General features: G+C 27.5%; 1 protein-coding gene across 3 annotated transcripts in view; it reads right to left on the bottom strand.

The window, feature by feature from the left end:
• Window positions 1-1,242: 1,242 nt before the first annotated feature.
• Window positions 1,243-20,005, bottom strand: part of LOC142320404 (gamma-aminobutyric acid receptor subunit beta-like) — a 186,859-nt gene continuing 168,096 nt past the window's right edge. The window contains exons 9-11 of one of the 3 annotated variants that reach the window (XM_075358110.1): window positions 19,468-19,633; window positions 16,879-17,521; window positions 1,243-1,622 (exon numbers count right to left, since the gene is read on the bottom strand). In XM_075358110.1, the coding sequence (XP_075214225.1) occupies window positions 17,221-17,521; window positions 19,468-19,633 (467 nt within the window). In that variant the 3' untranslated portion in view covers window positions 1,243-1,622; window positions 16,879-17,220. The remainder of the gene's footprint in view (window positions 1,623-16,878; window positions 17,522-19,467; window positions 19,634-20,005) is intronic. The other 2 variants (XM_075358111.1, XM_075358112.1) reach the window with 2 other exon arrangements.

Raw genomic sequence — 20,005 nt, forward strand, 5'->3', positions numbered from 1 at the left:
ATGGATGCCTCTCTAATGTTTCTCCAGCGCTACTACAATGAAGGAGAAGATTTTTTGAACAAAATTGTCACAGGGGACGAGATATGGGTCCATTTCAAAAGTGAAGAAACAAAAGAACAATCCAAACAGTGGATGCAATTCTCATTCTCCCAGTAAACCAAAGAAGTTGAAGCGAATCTTCTCCAACAGAAAGTGTATGGCTACTGTGTTCTGGGACCGGAATGGAGTTCTCTTGGTGGAATTCATGGAACGTGGCACGACCATCACTGCAGCCTCATACTGCGTGACTCTTCAACGTCTACGAAGGGCAATTTAGAATAAGCGGAGAGGAATGTTGTCATCAGGCACTGTCTTTCTCCATGACAATGCTTGGCCGCACACTGCAGCTATAACAAAGAAGCTCCTGCAGCGTTTTCGTTGGGAAGAGTTTGATCACCCACCATACAGCCCGGACTTGGCTTCATCTGATTTTCACCTCTTTGCTCACATGAAACGCTGGCTAGGAGGACAGCATTTTGGCACAGACATCAAGCTGCAGACCAGCATAGAAACATGACTGAAAACACAGGCGGCTCCGTTCTATGACGAGGGTATTGGAAAGTTGGTACCATGGTACCATGTCTAAATCGGAGTGGTGACTATGTAGAGAAATAGCGTAACTATATAAGTAGTTGTTACAAATAAAAAATTTTTTATTTTCACTCTGGTTTTAATTTCATGACCGAACGGACCTTGAAAAAAATAACCCTCGTATACAATGTTTATTTTTTTTATAATTTCATGATTATCTTGGTAGCAATGTATGCTACTATGAATGATGTTTTTATTCAGATTTACAAGTTGTGAGTTATTGCTTTTTAGCAAGAAACAGCTTACATGATTGTCAATTTCATTCTATTTTTAATACCTCTGTCAGTTGTAATTGTTTTGTATTGATATTGTTTATTTTGTATCTTCGTATATGTGTACAAGTATTGTTATACAAGTATTATTTTTGTATAGTAATGTAAATTTTAACCATTCCAATTTAAACAATTTTTTTTTATAATGCTGCTCCAATCAAAGATATACCACACTTTCTGTCAGTCCATCGAAGCAAATGTTAGGGTAGTTTTTACCTGCCCTGTATGTGATTTATATAAAACATGTTTATGTTTTATATAAAACGCATACTCTGATTAAATATTTATTCATTATTTATGACACAAGTATAACCAAAGGAACTAAAAATGAACTAATACATACAAATCATAAATAAATCTTTATTATAACTAAATAAATATATTTAATAATTACAATAAATAATATGTTTAACAATTAATGTTTATGTCCTAAGAAAATAAATAAAATAATAAATAACAATAATATATTAACAAAATTATTCTCTTAATAATACATTTTTAATAACATCTTTTAATTGAAATATAGTATACTAGTTTTAAATTAATAATTATTTTACTTCACTTAACCATGTAAGTACATGTCACTTACCTGACAGCTAATAAATATTAATATCAAGTTATACATCTGTAAAAAACTTATTACTATTATTTATTTTAAGAAGATTATACAGTCAACTCCTGATTATTTGTGGCAATGGTTGTCATGACTGCTAAGTATATCTATAATAAATAAAAAAATTCATTTTACTCGATAAATTGATAAATACTTTAAAAAATACATAATATTAATAAATATAATAATAAAATAATACTCTTCGAAGTACTTCTAAGAGTATTATTTAATTTACAACAGGCCTAAAAAACATGCAACAGCCAATAAATAAATACAACATGCTTTTTTTGTAGTATTTTTTACAACAAAAAAAATACAAATACAATTTTGGTTTTTTGAAAAAACCTCAAAGTTTTATCACATGCTTGAAGTGAATGTTTAGAGAACTAAACATCTTTTTATAAATCTGTTATTACTAGTTAAATATCTTTCCATGACAAATAGACAACTGTAAAATTTGTTATGGGTATTGAATTTGCTCATACTTTGGGTATAGTATTGCTCATTCGTTTATAATTTATAAATTTAGTCATTGATAGTTTAGTTATTTTATGCAATGCTTATTGTTATTATCAGAAACGCCACAAACTAATTATGTAATATATATTTATTCTATTCTTGAATGTTAAATTTTACTGTATTTCTTTTTAACTACAACCTAACATTTAACATATATTTAGAAATTATTATAAAATAAATATTTTGTTTACGTTGATGATCTTTGAACAAATTACAATTTATTATTTTATTTTTCAGTTAAACTAACAAAATTATGTCAGTTCAACATATAAATAAATTTATTTTACATGAAAAATAATTATTTTAATATAACACAGTGATATTGGGAGTATGTGGTTTAACAAAAATGTAAGACTTGTCTAATCTTATACGTGTAGTAAAAGTGAATATGCCTTTTTGTATAAGACTTTGCTAGTATAATTTAAACAGAACCGGTATTGGTCAATTTTGCAAATAAATAATTATCTTTGTCATATAATACTTGTAAAACTATTAAAGTACTAATTTCAATATCAATAAATTCAATAATTATGTACAGATACAAATTCAAATTAAGCAGAAAATTTTTTTTAATGATTCTAAGCTCAACAAACTGGAACTTATGTTACCTGATTTGAATAATTATGAAGGTATCACAATACTTATATTAACCTTGAGAAATAAAAGTAAAAATAGATAAAGGAAGATTAATTTCTTTCATATCACAAACATATTTTTTTGTTTTTTATTTTCTTCCCTGCTACTTTGAATAGTTAATGAATCAGCTGATTGCAATGTAGGCAGGATATAATTAACCAACAGGCAATCAAGAGTTAACTGTAGTTTTTTTAAATTAAAAAATAATAGTTAATGATGATATCATAGTTTGTTTTCATAACATTTCTTAATATCTAGTACTATTAATTAAATGCTTTAAGTAATTATAAAAATAAAATAGGTTAAAATAATTTATTTTTTGTTTTTATTATAAGAATAAAATATAATTTATTAAAAATTTTAATATGGTGGCCCATGGAAAAGTATCCCTGCCAGAATATGTAATATTGAATTAAACATTAACCTCATACGTTTTTACACAAGACATTTGGAACAAAGACATACATTCCTATATAAGAACTCCCGTCCCATAAGTCGTGTGATTATTCCTTCCATGCTTTGAGTGTCAGTTGTGTGCTGAAATCAAGAAAGTGAGGTATTTGATACCACTTCTCTCATTTTCTGTTTAGCCCCCGTAACCAGTACAAGGTATTACTTAGGATAAATAAGGATGATATGTATGAATGTAAATGAAGTGTTAATCTAGTAGAGCCTTAGGTCAACCATTCCTGAGATGTGTGGTTAATTGAAACCCAACCACTAAAGAACACCAGTATCCATGATCTAGTATTCAAATCTGTGTAAAAGTAACTGCCTTTACTAGGATTTGAATCTAAGAACAATCAGCTGATTTGTGGTGACAAGTTTACCACTAGACGAACCTGGTGTATACCAACAATGGTATTTGACCTGGTACCACCTCATCTCTGGTGTTTGATACCAGAGCAAGTGAATATTGTAGTCACACATAAGAACTGATAGTATGGTTTCGTACATAAGGAAACACAGAAGTTATTCCATAGAGCATTTCTTAATATCGTCTCGCCCAGCTAAATGGAGCATTCAGAAATTAGCAAAGAAATGGCGCTAAACAGGATCTGTTAAATGCACTAAAGAACAGGGCAGCATCTGAGATGTGACTTGTATTTACAGGGAATGTTGAAAGGTTATGAGTGTATGAAAACAATCCTCACAAATCTATCAACTGAAGTAGAATTTAAGAACTTGCATTAGCAGTATTACCCTGGAGAACCCACCGGGTTGGTCTAGTGGTTAACGCGTCTTTCCAAATCAGCTGATTTTGGAAGTCGAGAGTTACAGCGTTCAAGTCTTAGTAAAGCCAGTTATTTTTACACGGATTTGAATACTAGATCGTGGATACCGGTGTTATTTGGTGGTTGGGTTTCAATTAACCACACATCTCAGGATTGGTCGAACTGAGAATGTACAAGACTACACTCATACATATCATCCTCATTCATCCTCTGAAGAATTATCTACCGGAGGTTAAACAGGAAAAAGAAAGGAAAGTATTACCCTGGAGTAATTGACAAGGTATACCTGCATTTGTTAACTATGCAACAACCGTTAGCAGCTGGTGGAGACAATTTTCAACATTTACTATCAAAATTAGTACAGTTATGTTAATTTTTAATATTGATCTTACAATGGTTACTGTAGATTTTGGCAGGGCTACTTTTTCATGGTCCACCCTTTACAATATATATATATATATATATATATATATATATATATATATATGTGTGTGTGGGTGTGTGTATTGCTGTACAATAAAAAAATTTACTACACATTTCTGAATAGACATTGGGCTGGAACAATCAGTTTTGCCCATAAGATTCCAGGAACAAAATGTACAGACAAAAATAGAATATCCATTAATTACCAATATTTGAAGGGTTTTAAACACTTTTAGTTCAACTATATGAGGGATAGAAACAAATAAGAATAGCTTCTCAATCTAGGAGTTTAAAATTTCTGGTAAAAATTTGTAGATTATACATTGTAAGTAGAAAAACAAATCAAAGTAACTTTTAAAAATTGCGTACTAAATTTATAACTTTAAAAGAAAAAAGAAAAAACTGGAATAATTTAATAAATACATCAAATTTTAATAAAAAAAATTAATTTAGCAAAGCAACACATTTTTGTCTTCTGATTCAATTTTTAACTACAGAAAGTTGATATTAAAAATTGAAGTTAAGCCACAAATTTTTAATTAAAAGCGGAAAAAAGTCCTAGAAACAGTTTGATAAAAATATTTATGGTTTTCAGGACTAAACAAAAATTAATCCATTAATGTTGCATGTCAGGAAAATTATTTAAATAATTTTTAATACAATATTTTTTAAAACATTGTATTTAAAAAAAATGTTGCAAATCATTTGTTTAACAGCTGATTCTTGAAATCAAAGGTTCGAATCCTAATTAAAGGATTACAAATAAATAACAAAAAAAAAAAAAATCCAGTTTTTCTTATTGTTTTATTTTCTTTATATATATTTATATTTAAAATCTTTTTTGTAAAAAGTATTTTCTTGCTATTTAATTTTTAATTTTATTTCTGAACTAAATATTATGTTTGAAGTGGATTGGGGATCTTCTAAAAATCTGATGGGTTGTTGTGTTAAGAGGTATTTAAAATCCATAATTTTATACTGAACCTTGTGTCACAAAATAGTGCAGCAGATATAAGTATGAATTCAGCATGTATGAGTTATATTTCGGTAGTTTAGGCTGAGTCATTCTGTCACTTCCACTTGCAAGTACAATTATTGTTTTACGCTTGTAATAATGCACTGTAAGCTATCACTTGTCTAGTGCTGTGGCATGCCGATGATTAGCGATTAAAAATTGTGTTATTGTCTTTGTTGTTGATGTTTAGTAACGATAACATCATTTGTAATGCTTCGCACCAATATTCAGTTCAATGAAAGAAAGTATATCAGTCTGTGTTAATGAGTTACTCCATGCGGTACAAAGCAGTTGAAAATAATGAGAATATGAAACATAAGAAAGGAAGTAAAAAGAAGGAATGAAAAATCTCAGTTAGTGAAGAAGAGGATGATGATGGCTGTTTTTGTTTAGTTTGTCTTGAACCATTTTCTGACAATAAACCTATGAAAAAATGGATCCGGTGCATAGAATGTAAGAAGTGGTCTCGTGAAATATGTACTCCTAGGCCAAATAACTTTTATACATGTCAAAATTGTAAAAGTGTGCTTGAAAGTGACAGGGCTAATATAGGACATTTTCTTAAATTACTATTTTAGTGTCTAAATTGGTCTTAAATATGCATTAGTGCTTTATCAATATCATTATTTAATTTTTGTATTCTTAATACAACTTTTTTTTAAAAATAAATAATTTCTTTTTTCCCATCTAAATAACCCATGAAAATCAACCCCAATGTATGTGACAACCAACCTGGAGTCAGGACAGGTTGTCATAAAAATTGACTCCGACAGAATGTTTTTTCTGAAAAGGCAAATGCTGGTATGACCTCAAATTTGTGGGAAAATATAGCCAAAGATACATATAACGAGATACACTAATGATAGAAATTGAAAATATAAGCACTGCCTCTTCAAAAATTAAAAATCATAAATTGTGACAACCTGCCCCAGTCTCCCCTAATGGATAATGTGCAGTACCATTGCCTGAAAACTAAAAAAATTCCAAACGCTTTGACCTGAAAATCAAAAATTGTCAAATTGTTAAAATGAAAGAGAATCGCATATACCAAGACATGTTAAAAGTAGAACTTATAACATTTGTAAAACAAAAGTATATTTATTATAAACTAGATGAAATAGCAAAATTAAAAAAATGTGTTGTGTTGTGTCTTTCCCCATACCATTGCATTTTTAATGTGATAAAATTGATATGGCACAAGTGAAAGGCCACATTGGGAGTAATAACACAACATTGAAGTTATGTAAAACGTCTAGCGATAAGTGTTAATAGAGAAGATACAAATGCTTGAAAAAATTGTATTCAATATGTAATTAAAGAAGAAAAAATCATAGGAAGCCAACGGTTTGTGTTAAGATATTATTGAAGATATTGTGATAAATTTGGGAAACAATGACACTACTTCAACAGACAACAGCTTATCTGGTATTGAAGAAATACATTGAGGTAACAAATATTTTTTTTCTGTTTTACTTGATGAAATTTTAATATAGCAGTAACATACTTTCTTGAAGTTTTTATTTCTAAGATAAATATATCATTTTATAACAATTTTCTAATTTTTGTATTACAAGTTATTTTTATGTTAAAAGAGAATAATTTTTTTTCTTGGATGGATTGCGCTAAATTAAATTAGAATAATCATACTGTTATGTTTTAGTTTGCTGCATGCTTTTCTGAAACGAATTATATTAATTTATCGATAGCCCCAAACGATTAGAAAATCTCAATACATTACAAAAAACAAACTGAAGTAAAGTGTTTACCTATTATAAAAATATTCCATGAAACCAGGCTTATTTAATATATTAATTCTTGACTGCTAAAACTTTTGAATAACAATATCATACTTTGTTGGGTCCCTATACCACCTGCTTGATGTGTCTTTTATGTTTATGTTATTACCAATTATCTAATTTCACTGATTTTACTTTAAATAGTGCCATAAAAGTCAAGTTTTCAAGTTGTGTACTCTCACTATAAAAAGAGAGAAAGTAAATGAAAAACATAAGGAAGTCATTAATGTTTTTGTTTGTTTATGGTGGATTATTAATAGGCATTAATTTGGTTGCAAAGGGATTATGTAATGTTTATATGGAGATTGTGAATTTGTTCTGTAGGGTAGAAGGTAGGTTTTATGTGCATCAGTATAATAGATGTGTAAGAATTCCCTAATGTATGGTCATTTGTATTAAAATGTCTACTGCTTTACTCTAGATTTAACAAATTCTAAGCATTCTGTTAATCAGTACAAGATTATTTTCATGATTATTTTCTGTAATTTGAATGTTGTGAATTCAATCTGGACTTTTTAGCTAAGCTGACTGCTAGATCTTCAGACATCAGTAAACAAAAAAAAGTTTAATTTGTACTTTTAACACTCCCATTATTCCTGGCACAGTCACTTACGTTAAGTAAATCATAATATGCAAATCCTTTGGAATTTGGGAAAACATGTAGATATTTTTAATATAACTGAATCTCGTTTTTCATCTTTCAAAGTAATTATAAACAAACTGATCAAGTAATGAATTTAATAAACAGAAGGAAGGTTGATTTTTTTTTATGTATTCAATAATTTTTAATGTTTCATCTACGTACAAGTGACAGTAAACATTCTTCAATCATTTACACTAGATGTAAGAAAGTAGTGAATACGTCACTAATATAATTCTATAATGGTTAATATACTCTGTTATGCAGGTACTTAATTAACACAACTTTAGCATATCTAACAATAAATTCCCTTGAAAATTTTGTTCAGTTTTTAGTGGAATGCACTGTTAAGAGTGAACAATTTGAGTTCACTATTAGAAAATCTACCATCATACACTTACAATTTTATTCATTCAAGATTCAATAAATCTGGTAAATTGCAAGATTTTTGTTGCAAGGTGCCATTACCATCCTATGGTTCAACCGATCTGGCACAAGCTATTCACAAAAATTATATATTCATTCTGAAATAATAACAAGCATTCCATACCAGGCATAATAGAGAAAGTAAACAATGAAACAGCTTCCTTCTGTTGTCTTCTTCAATGAATTGAATTTAATTCATAATGTCAAGCCTAGTGAAAAATCAGATATGTAGGCCAAAACTTTGTGACAACTTTAACTCTGTTCACCAGGATTGGCTGTATGATGAACATTGTTGCTTTCAAAAAAGTAACTTAGATTCATTTTTATTTGTACTTCAATAATCACATATTAAAGACTGGCTATGATATATGGCAGGCTAAATGGGATGAAACTATTGAATGATATACGCACAATCTCTTCCCAGACATTAGAAGCTTGCATGTCTCATGGGCTTCCCCTAACAAGTATGTAACTCAATTTCTTACCAGTCATGGGTAGATTGGCTGGTAAGCTTGGTGGATTTGGACCTGTGCTTGCAGTGTAGGGTCAGGGCGATGCCTTCCATGTGTTGTATGAGTGCATTAAATACGATCTGGAGTATACCGTAGTAATTTGTCGACTGTATTGCTGTTGCTCTGTCAGAGCAATGCTTGACATCAGTCAAAATTGGAAGGACTGGGCTGAATGGTCAACTGATGCTGAATTTCTGCACTATTTGGCTAGGGAATGGATTGTAGAGGGAATCTAGGGTTTTGCTTGGTCTTGTTCCTACGTACTTTGTTGTATCATGTATTAGTGTTGCATCATTTTGGTTGTAATGCTATTAGTTTTATTTTCATTTTTTTATCTTTGATTTTGTGTTTTTTCGTGTTTGTGTCACATGTGAACTCACTTTACCTTTCGGGTATGTAGGTAATTCAGTTCCTTCAATGTGTATAGTTTTCAGTTGTGTTTTGTTATTTTTAGTAATAGTTACATCGATGGGAATGTCACATGGCATTTGCATTGGTGGGATATCCTGGACGAAGGCTACTGAGAGATGTCATATGCCAAGGTTTAAAAGATGACGTCCGGCAAAGCCCATCAGGGCTAGGTACGGAGAGGTTGGTTGGAGTGTGTCTTCCCCGAGGAACGATGGAATAAATAGTTAAGAGAACAGATTAAAGATTAGAATATCTCTATGTGAATATGTAACCTAATTTGATTCAGAAAGAAAAACTTAATGTTATATTAAAAATTTTTGACAGTACTTTTTTGAGACACATTTTTTCATTTGAAATTAGGTGGAAATATTACAATTTTATAATAATAATAATAATAATAATAATGTAAAAAATATATAATTGTCTATTAAACAAGAAATTTTTTATTCATCTAACCAAATAAATGTTATATTCCATAAAGCTACAATCAAAGCTTTTTTTGATTTTTTTCTATTACTTATAGAAACTTTAAAATACAGAATTTATTTTTTCTCTCTTATGGCCCCACATTAATCTAATAAATAAAAGTAATGCTGTATTATTAATTATTTATTCTTAGAATATTTTATAAATGTTTAATATAAAAAACGGTATTCATTTCTGTTTAATTCATCACTTCCCATAATTAATTGCCCATCTACTATTTGAATATGGTCTACTATTTGAGTATGGTTTACCACTGGTAATACTATGTGTAATACACACTTTAGCCATACCCTTATGTAACATTATTAAGAGGATACAGTTTATTTCAGTCGGCCTTAATTCATAGTATTTCTATTGACTTCATTCTTTTACTATATAAGAAACTGAGTAACAAGAAATTTTGGCAGTTATTGCTTATACATCTTATTAATTATATTTTTTTAATAAAATGGCATTATTGAGATTAGTTAAGATTAATGTGATAATAAGACAATTTCATCAATTTTTAAAAATATATGTTTTTGGTAAATATTTCTTTATCCTGTAATTAAAAGAAATATGATTATATCTGGGACTGAAAACATACCAGATAAGACATAATAAAATGGAAGTGAGAAGATGCTATTTTTGTAATGGGTACAAAATTTTATATGAAGAAAAAATAGTAATTTATTTTATGTATTTCTTGAAGAAACTACACAGGAAGATGTACATTTTTCTTGGGAAATGATATAAAACACAGAAATATAGATGAAATGCATTAAATGATATGAAAGCAAAAAGTTACTTAATTGATGAAGCTAAATAGAATTATGACAAATTCATCAACTTTCTATAAAATAATTAAAATACTCTTTAGTCTAAAAAAATTAATGGAACTTTAAAAAATATAAAAACTGATAAATTACAAGAAGAAAGAAAATCAACATTATTAAACATGAACAAGTTTTTTTAATGGTTAGTTAAACATTTTTAAATTTCTTTGACTATGATTTATGATTACAAGATTATACTTAACTAGCTACATCAGTAATATTTGTGTTTTTCAGATTTACTTTATATCTTTAATATTTTATATAATGAATAAATCTCAAGTAAGTTAGTAAATTTTGTAATCCGTCATCTTTCCCTATTTTGTCATCCTTGTGGTCCTGAAGTAATGCATTATGAATGTTATAGTGTAATGGTTATTTTTATAATATATTTGTGTTAATATATATAATTATAAAATCTAATTAAACATTCTCTAATAAAATAAATACTGGTAATAGAATAGCATTTAACTGGTTGAATAATTTTTATGATTTAATTTACATAGAGAACATAATACTGGTCATGACATTTTTTTGATTAATCAAAATATTTCAACATATTTTACAGTATTAGGAGTTATCAAGAGTGCTCTGCTATTTATTTTATAACCTGCTATGTACCAGTTTACTTGAAAATTATAATTTTATATCTATAACAATTGTTTGACTCTATTGAAACAATATATTAAGATTTTCTTAATTATCTTTTAAAAACATCTACAAAAGTCTTTGTTTTTATTAATACATAAAATCATTTTTTAACATTAAACATTGTGAATAATGACTGTGCCTTTCATGAAAAAGTTGTTAATTTTATATTTAATTTATTATTTAAAAGGTTTATAATTCATAAATGCATCTATTACAAATCTGTATTTTTATTTTCATTATATAAAATTAGCCCTTAATTAATTATTAAGCTTTATTCAATAAATTCTAGGGAGTTTATTATGCTGACAGGGGACATGAAACAGAATCACTAGGTTGATAGGCTCAAACAGTCCCAGGTCAAACCAGGACCTAGCAAGATCAGATTTACGCATAAAATCAAAAAGGGGAAAATAAATTTTGGATAAGAAAAAGGAGTAAAAATGACCTACCCATGTAGGACTGCAATATAAGAGAAACAGACATACACACTTATCTAAAAAGATTTTAAAAACAAGTTATTTTTGGTATGAACTTTTTATTGAATTGTAATACATACTACAGGCTCTCACAAGAGGTTATAATTAAATTATAATCACTGCTTTATATTTTACAACTTCATCCTGAAGTTTACTTTAAGGCTTCTGTTTTCCAATATGTGGTCATTTAGTGGGCCATAATCCTCAGGGAGATAAGGGAATTTTTACGCAGATGAGTGTGGTAGATGACTAATCTGATCAATTATTTCCCATTGCCTAGGATAGGCAATGGGAAATAATTGATACTGCAACAAAAATTATACTCGAGAAATCACACTCGCCTGAGACCAGGTACAGGGTTCCTTCGTAATGAACAACCTTGCCATGCCTAAGATTGTGTGTCATGTGGAAGTATCCAGCTGTACTTTAATACAACTTTATGTTTTAGAAAATTACACAAGCAGGATTTGTGTTAAGAAGAAAATTCATGATTATTTATACAAAAGATTAAAATCAGTATACTTTTGTTACAATGGATTAAAATGCACATGTATTACAATTAGCTATGAATTTCTAGACTGAAACAAATTTAAAAAATAATTTTTTTCTAAATAAAATTGTAAAATATGATTGATTATTCAATTTCAAATTAGTTAATTTATTTAACCTGTACTTTCACTCATATCATATCATTACTTGTTTATTGCCCTTGTATAAATAACATAATAATAAAAACAAAAAATGATACCTACATAGTCAATCTTAGTATTCATCCACACACAACCATCTATAGACATACACACTTATCTAAAGATTTTAAAAACAAATTATTTTTGGTATGAACTTTTTACTGAATTATAATACATACTACAAGCTCTCACACAGAGGTTATAATTAAATTATAATCATCGCTTTATATTCTACAACAAAAGAAGAACAATATTCCTTGCTTATAGTATTACAGATAACTGTTTAAAAATTTCTACAAAGTCAGAATGTTGTAAAATTTCTTAAGTAATAATGTTAAAGATTCTCCTTCATTTTTCTGTTTTTGTTCAGAAAAGGAAAAATTGGTAGTGCTGTTTTCTTGTAAGATTTTATATTTGTGAAAAACAAAAGTTGCCTAATTTGGGTTCACTTATCTTGAAAATTATGAGTTTAACTCCATACTGAAAAATTATTTTTAGATAAGATACAGTAGAAAGTAAAAATCACATAATGCTGTAAGAAGTATTTCTATAAAAACATTTTAGTTGTAATATGTTTCAACACACACACACCCGAGTATAGTTCTTTATAATTTATTAATACTCAGCATAATACTCTATACTGTATAATATTATTAATATAATTTGACTTGATATTAAAATATTAATATAATATTTTTACTTTACAAGACATTTAATTGTGTTATATTTATTAAAAAAAAAAATGTCTACATCAATATACATAAACATGAAGGTCATTGATAATTAGTTTTACAATTTTACCTTATTGTCTTGTCTACATTATTATCTAATAATACAAGTAAATAAAATCATTTTAATTTTAAAATAAATTATTATTTATCACTATGTACACTGCACTGAATCAGCTATGGAATAAGTAAATTTTAATCATAAAAGCACTGAATCCCATAATGAAGTTATAATAGACTTTAAAATTGAATTACTTTGTAAAATGTATAGTCCAAGTGAGGATTAAAAATTTTGGTCAATCTATTGATAATAATTTGTCCATACTTAGACAAATCTAAAACACTGCACTTTTACATCTTTGACAGAAAGAAAAGGTAGATATGCGGTAAGGATTTTCTCATTCACAGCAGCAAATATTTTTGTATAAGAAGGGGTAAATAATTTTAAAAACACTTAGTCCATGCATATGTAGTGTCTGACTAAAAAATTTTGCACATCATACTTTTCTTTAAACATCTATTAAATACATTATACGTACAGATAGCTTTTTTCCTAACAAACAGATTTTAAATATATTTTGTGTACAATAATTTGTTATTAAAGATTGTTATTTTGTTGTTTTATATTGCTACTTATTAAAGATTTATCAACTTTTAAAATTTATGATGTATATACTTTTCTACAGATTAATGTAAATTTTGTTAAGAATATACTTTTACTAAACTGAGATTTTCCAAGTACAGTAACGGTAATGATATTTAATTTTTTTGCACCATTTCACAACTATCTGTGAATCTTCAGTTGGGAAGTTGGTGTTATGAAGCCCCATGTTGACAGTTTTGAGAAAATCCCATTAATTGAATAATCAAAGTAGTTTTCCTGATTATATCATGTGTTTGAATACGTAGCAGATAAATTATGTCTCCCCACCTTTTTTATTAAAAATTGTTTCTTGAATGAGGAGAATGATAATTATTTGTCAAAATTGTTAAAAGATAACTGTAAGTATTAAACAATATACAACACAGCACACAAAATAATAAAAGAAAATAGACTTATTTTTGGCAGCATCAGCAAAAGTGAGCATTTGTGTGCTGGTGGAAGTACAATAAAAATAATAAAATGTATACAGCCTATATTATATATATTCATTGATTAAAGTCAATAAAGTTGTCAACAAAAAGTAAGTTGATCTAAAAAAAAAAATTGAAGATATTATTAGAAATTTAAAGTAAAGTAAAATCAAATAAAATAAAAAACAAGGAATAATTGAAAAGTAATTAACGATAGACTATTACCCCGTAATAAAACATTGAACGACCTGTACAATAATAGTATTATGTAAATATCATTATTCTGATATCATATCAGAATAACACTTAATTCAAAAGAAAGGGGTAAAAATATAATGTAATCTTAAAACTTCACCAAACCTTCACTATGGTTCATGGACCTTCACCTAATAAATGTTTACCATAATCTGTAAAGAGAAGCATAAAGGAAAGCTCATATGATGAATTAAAATTTAAAAAAAGAAAATTTTCTATGATCATTTCAGCAATTTTATCTATTTACTCATCAGTTCCTGTATTTAATCCAGCATTCTGGATTCTTTAAAATTTTTTTAATGATAGTTTTATGTACAACAAAGAGGTCATTCATATAACATTCTAATATACTTTCCCAAGTGATTAAACCGTAATCTGATACGGATGAAATTAAAATAAGGCATGTTATTTTGAAATTTTTAATATTTAAAATTTTATTTATTTTTACATTAATCTTTGTAGTATAAATTTTAACTTTTTACATGCATATTTAATATGAGGACCTCCACTTTAAATTTTCATCCACAGTAACCTCTAGTATTTAATACATTTTACTTTCTCTAAAGTAGGAAAAAACATATAAAACTGTTTTGGTGTTACAAGAATGCAATTTTAACTTGAGATAACCTGAGGATTATTCGACAGCAGTAGAGAAAGAAAATGTAACATACAGATACTTAGTTTTAATTAAATTTAAACTTAAAAGCTTCTGATATAACCGCTGTATAATTATAATCATACCCTTTTCTATTATAATAGAGAAATATGACCTGCTTATCGAATTAGAATTTAATGGAAGAATCTAAAAAGACTTGGTTTAAAACTGTTGGAAAAAATTTTTGGAAGTGTTGTTTTTAGATGCAAAATAAAAAATCAGAAAAGAATTATCAACTTCTTGTCTGTACAGATTTGCAGTTTATTCAATTATAAGATGAATTTAAAGAATAAAATTTAATGCATACGCTTTTACGGTGCAGAGAGATGAACCAAAATAGCAAATAATGAGTTATGAAATAATAATAGAGGACATGATTAAAGATAACAATGACAAAGACTTTGGTAATGATATGGTTAAAGACAACAATGAAATAACTAATGTTCATTCAATCCAAATTACACTTCATGGAATATAAAAAAGCAGTCAAGTACTTTGAAGTACAGATAAAAATATCAATTCATTGAGGTGTTAAAACTAACAAAATTTAAAAAAAAAATCACTGTTTATATGGCGTAACTGGAGATTATAAACTATTAGCTACTATAAGAAATAAATTTTATTTTTTTCAATAAAATGCTTTGTGTTTACTAAATTTGTTAATTGTATTTTTAGTAAATGTCTCTTTTATACATTTTATTAAAATAAATTTATTTTTTTACTGAAATATTCATTATTTATAAGTAGTGTATATTCCTAATTAATCATATTTTTTATTAAAATGTGTTCCCATTATGCTTTAAAGTTTTTTTAAATACAGAGAAGATTTTACACTGAGTATTTTTTAAGATTTATTTACCTCATAAGCTCAAAGCTTATGCATGGTGGATGAAATATAGTCCACTTTATTTTAAATTATGAAATAGTTTAAGGTATAAAAACTATTTTTGAACTGTGTATGATTTCTGTCAGTATATTATAGCTTACGTGATTTATAAAAAAGGGTAAGCAATTTATATGGCAGGTGCAAGGTTGTTCCTTATTATACTACGGATATCCCTCCCGGCAAGTCAGTTTTACCATGTCTTCCTTTAGGTATATGGTAACCAGGGAATACTGTTCTTTGGTAAGATTTGCATTCAAATGCAAATAAACGTAAGTGCATTCTACGGTAGTAAATGTATCATGTTGATAATGTGTCTTGATACTATCAATTTTATCTGATCTCAAGACTTGCAGTATTACAGAATAAATTTAATAGCAGCTGACTGGAAATATTACAAAAGACTCATCAGACTAGAGGGAACCTATTATTTATTTTACTTTTAATTTGATTAACAATCTGGAGACCAACAGTTCATCAGTTGGTCTAATATGTCATGCTGCCCACTCCCTGAGATAATAATAACAAGTGAACTCTAACAATCCAAATATACTGGTGGAATATGTCGATAATAGAGATATGCAATGTGAAATTTTGAGAGGTATTCTTGTCTTGTATTCTTGTGAGAGGTATTGATATGATATATTTATTACTTTCTAATTTTTTGAAATACCTAAAATATATTTTTCCTCAGGGTTGCAGGATTAATAAAAAATTGTATTTTTTCTATGCAGTTATTCTGATAATAACTATATAATGATATAAACAATATAATGATAATTATAGTTTTGTATTTTAGAGAATGTAATTATACACATGGCAATTCAAAAGAGAATTACCAGCCTTTTAAGTATAGTTTGAGTGAAGTATTTTTATTAGTTATGATAACATTATTGTTTTTTTGGAAAATAAATTATCTTATTATATCTGTTTCTTCCAAATTAGATAAACAATTTTTAAAGTTACTGTACACAAAATATGTTACATATGTTATCCTTATAATGTTACATACAACTGATACATGATATTAAACATACTTACATACTTCATATATAATCACTCTGTTTTGATTAAGATGTTGCTGTAACTTTATTTATATAACTAAAATTACTGTTTTTTATTTTAAAGTTTTCATTTAACTTTTTTATTAATAATGTAAGTAATGTAACATAAATAAAAATAATTACAACTTATAAACATCACACAAGAAAATATTGTTTATCCCATTATTATGGTATGTATTTTATAGTGGTATGGTATGCTAATATATTTACGCTTCATTGGTTTTAAAAGTGTGACTGTGGTATGTGAACTGCAACTTCAATACATTTTAAACAATTGCACTAAACGCAAAAATGGAATTAGGAAATATTAATTTTATTCTCATACAGCGTAAAATGTCCAGTAAACTGAATTAAAAATAAGAAATGAAACAGGAAACACAATTCTCGAATATTTATCGATCACATTCACATCCTTTATTTTCGGCATAGATGCTTTAAGAGCGTGTGCACCTTTCCTTAGAGCATTGAATACTTTGGGCCTATTTTGAGATGACCGAGCACCTCGAAATCGAAGTCCTGGTCGGTTTACAGGGAATGTATAACCAGGACTACTCCGACTCATTCGGAAACTGGGTGGGAATTTTGCAGGGTCATCTAACATCCCAGAAGATGTTGAATACCTAGAAAAAAAATAACATAAATGTATAATAATACCATAAATAAAAATATAAAAATATTAGATCAGTAAGTGACTTTGAGAAATAAATAAGGTTTTGTTATGAATTTCAATCAGTGTACAACTCATAACTTTGGATACTGCAGTATCATAAAACAGCTTAATCTGCTAGTTGATTTTGTTACACCTAACCAAATGACTCTGTATTTAAAATATATCTCTCTCTTTATGAATCTACTTGAAGAGTAGTGGTTAAAAATATGAGAAAATTGCTTATTTACTACACAATGATGTTTATCAAACAGTTTTAAAGTGCAGATTTTTTTTTAATGAATACTTCTCCCTAAGCAATTTATATTGATAAATATTCATATTAAATTTAAAGTAACAAATTCCCAAGTCTAAAACAATGAATACTGTACTCCACTTCAACCTTTCAAACTTTAAGAATATTTAGAAAGTGTTTTTTCAATGAAAAACTTTATCAAAGCTATATTTAGATGATTTAATTCACCTAAAAAGCTGTAGATATATGATTTAAAAAAAAAAATGTTATCAGAATAGTATTTAATGTTTTTACCTGATTACATTAAGAGTATTAATGGGTATGGATGGAATTTTTGTGCTGCAGAAATGATCTCAAAATAAGTAACAAATGATTCATTCAAATGTACTAATGACACTGGGCATACAATTTACAATTTCAAATAAACAAAATAGCCTAGAGTAGACAGCATTTTCTCTTACTAAGAACTAAAATAGTTTCTAATTCATTGAGTAGTGATTTAACAGAAGATTTTAGATATATATTATACATTTTTTTTTAACTATATTACGTATGAAAAATAGTTACAAAAGTTAAAAATACACATGTAATTAATTAGAATCATAAAAGAATTAACATAAAATAAAGTTGAACATCATTTATCAAATCCAAAAGTATGAAAACTAATTTGAATAGATAATTAAAAGTACATTTAACTTGATTCACTAGAAATTCTCTAGAAAAATAATTAAAAATTAATACTAATAAAGAAGCAGAAGAAAAATCATATCTTATAAACAACGTAACATAGTTTTAGATAGTTTACAATAAAATATAGTTTGCATATTAATTAACAGAGAAGCCCTTTATTAAATAATTATCTAGTATGATTTCATTCTAGATAATTTATCATTACAAATGATATGGGTTTTTTCTTTGAAATAAGTACTTTATCTTTCAATAGAGGTATTGAAATTTTAATTAAAATCAACTTTAATTTGGAGGTTTTTATAGCAAGGTTTCTTTGTTTATATTTAACATATTTTTTGGTTTCTTTTAAGGATTATCAATTGCCCATTATTCAACCTAGTGTATGGATGTGGAATGGAAATTTTGTAGCGTAAAAAATATCTAGCCTAATCAAGATTTTGAACAGAGACTTAAACACTTTGGCTCAACCATTCTGCAATTGAGGCTGCTATCCTGAGAAAAATATTGATTTATATCAAGGTAACACTTTGGAGCAAATGCTAAGAATAGTACTTTAGAATTTGATGTTATTAATTGAAACAAAACAGGGATGATATTAAATCTCACCCAATGTTTTTAAGCACCTTGGATCAAATGTTTTTATAAACTACTAGTTTATACAAGTGAACTTAACTGTAACACACGAATGAAAATAATATACATTGTTAAATATTGTTCAGAGTAAGTCAGTCAACTGTATACCTTGTGCAGTGTGGCTAGATTAATCTTCAGGGAAGAAGTATTTAGAACTGAAAAAAATTGTTATCTTTAAAAAATATTGTAAAGTGTTGATAAATAAGAGGTATTCAATTTTTAAAAAACAAAAGATTTAGAAAAATATGACAACACTATCATATTCTATCTAGATGAAATTTTAAATTATCAATTAAATCTAAATGAAATAATAATATTTAGTGTTAAAAGAATAGAATTACCTAGTGCTATTGTGTCTATTTCTAATTGAAGGAATTGGAGATAATCGGATATCCTGTAGTTCAATTATTTCATCAGCAGCACCACCAGTGCCACTCCCTGTTCCGCCACTTGTAGCAGAATATACACCATCACCGACAGAACTACTACTAGCTGCAGCTTTTGACCCTGATCATTCAAATGTTATGTTGAAATATATAAAATGAAAAATTAAAGTATTTTAACATAAGAAACATAATATAATAAAGTAATTAGAAAAAGTGTCATGAATTTGCTAAAGTTCAGTGGCATTTACATTGACTTAAATTTAATTACTTAAGTGTTAAAACTGAAAATTATTTTACTGTTATGGTCCATTGTTAATTATTTTTATATCTATAGAAAAATTAAAAAATCTTTCAATGATTTATTAAACTTACAAAAGTCACAAATGTTTATATAAATTCAACCATACAGTATGATGCTGTGTGTAAAGTATAATAAAGTTTAGTTCAAAATAAATAGAGCAATAATAATAGTAATAATAAAATGCCTTTACTG

The sequence above is a fragment of the Lycorma delicatula genome, chromosome 2, assembly GCF_047948215.1.
Source record: "Lycorma delicatula isolate Av1 chromosome 2, ASM4794821v1, whole genome shotgun sequence".
Lineage (NCBI taxonomy): Eukaryota > Metazoa > Arthropoda > Insecta > Hemiptera > Fulgoridae > Lycorma > Lycorma delicatula.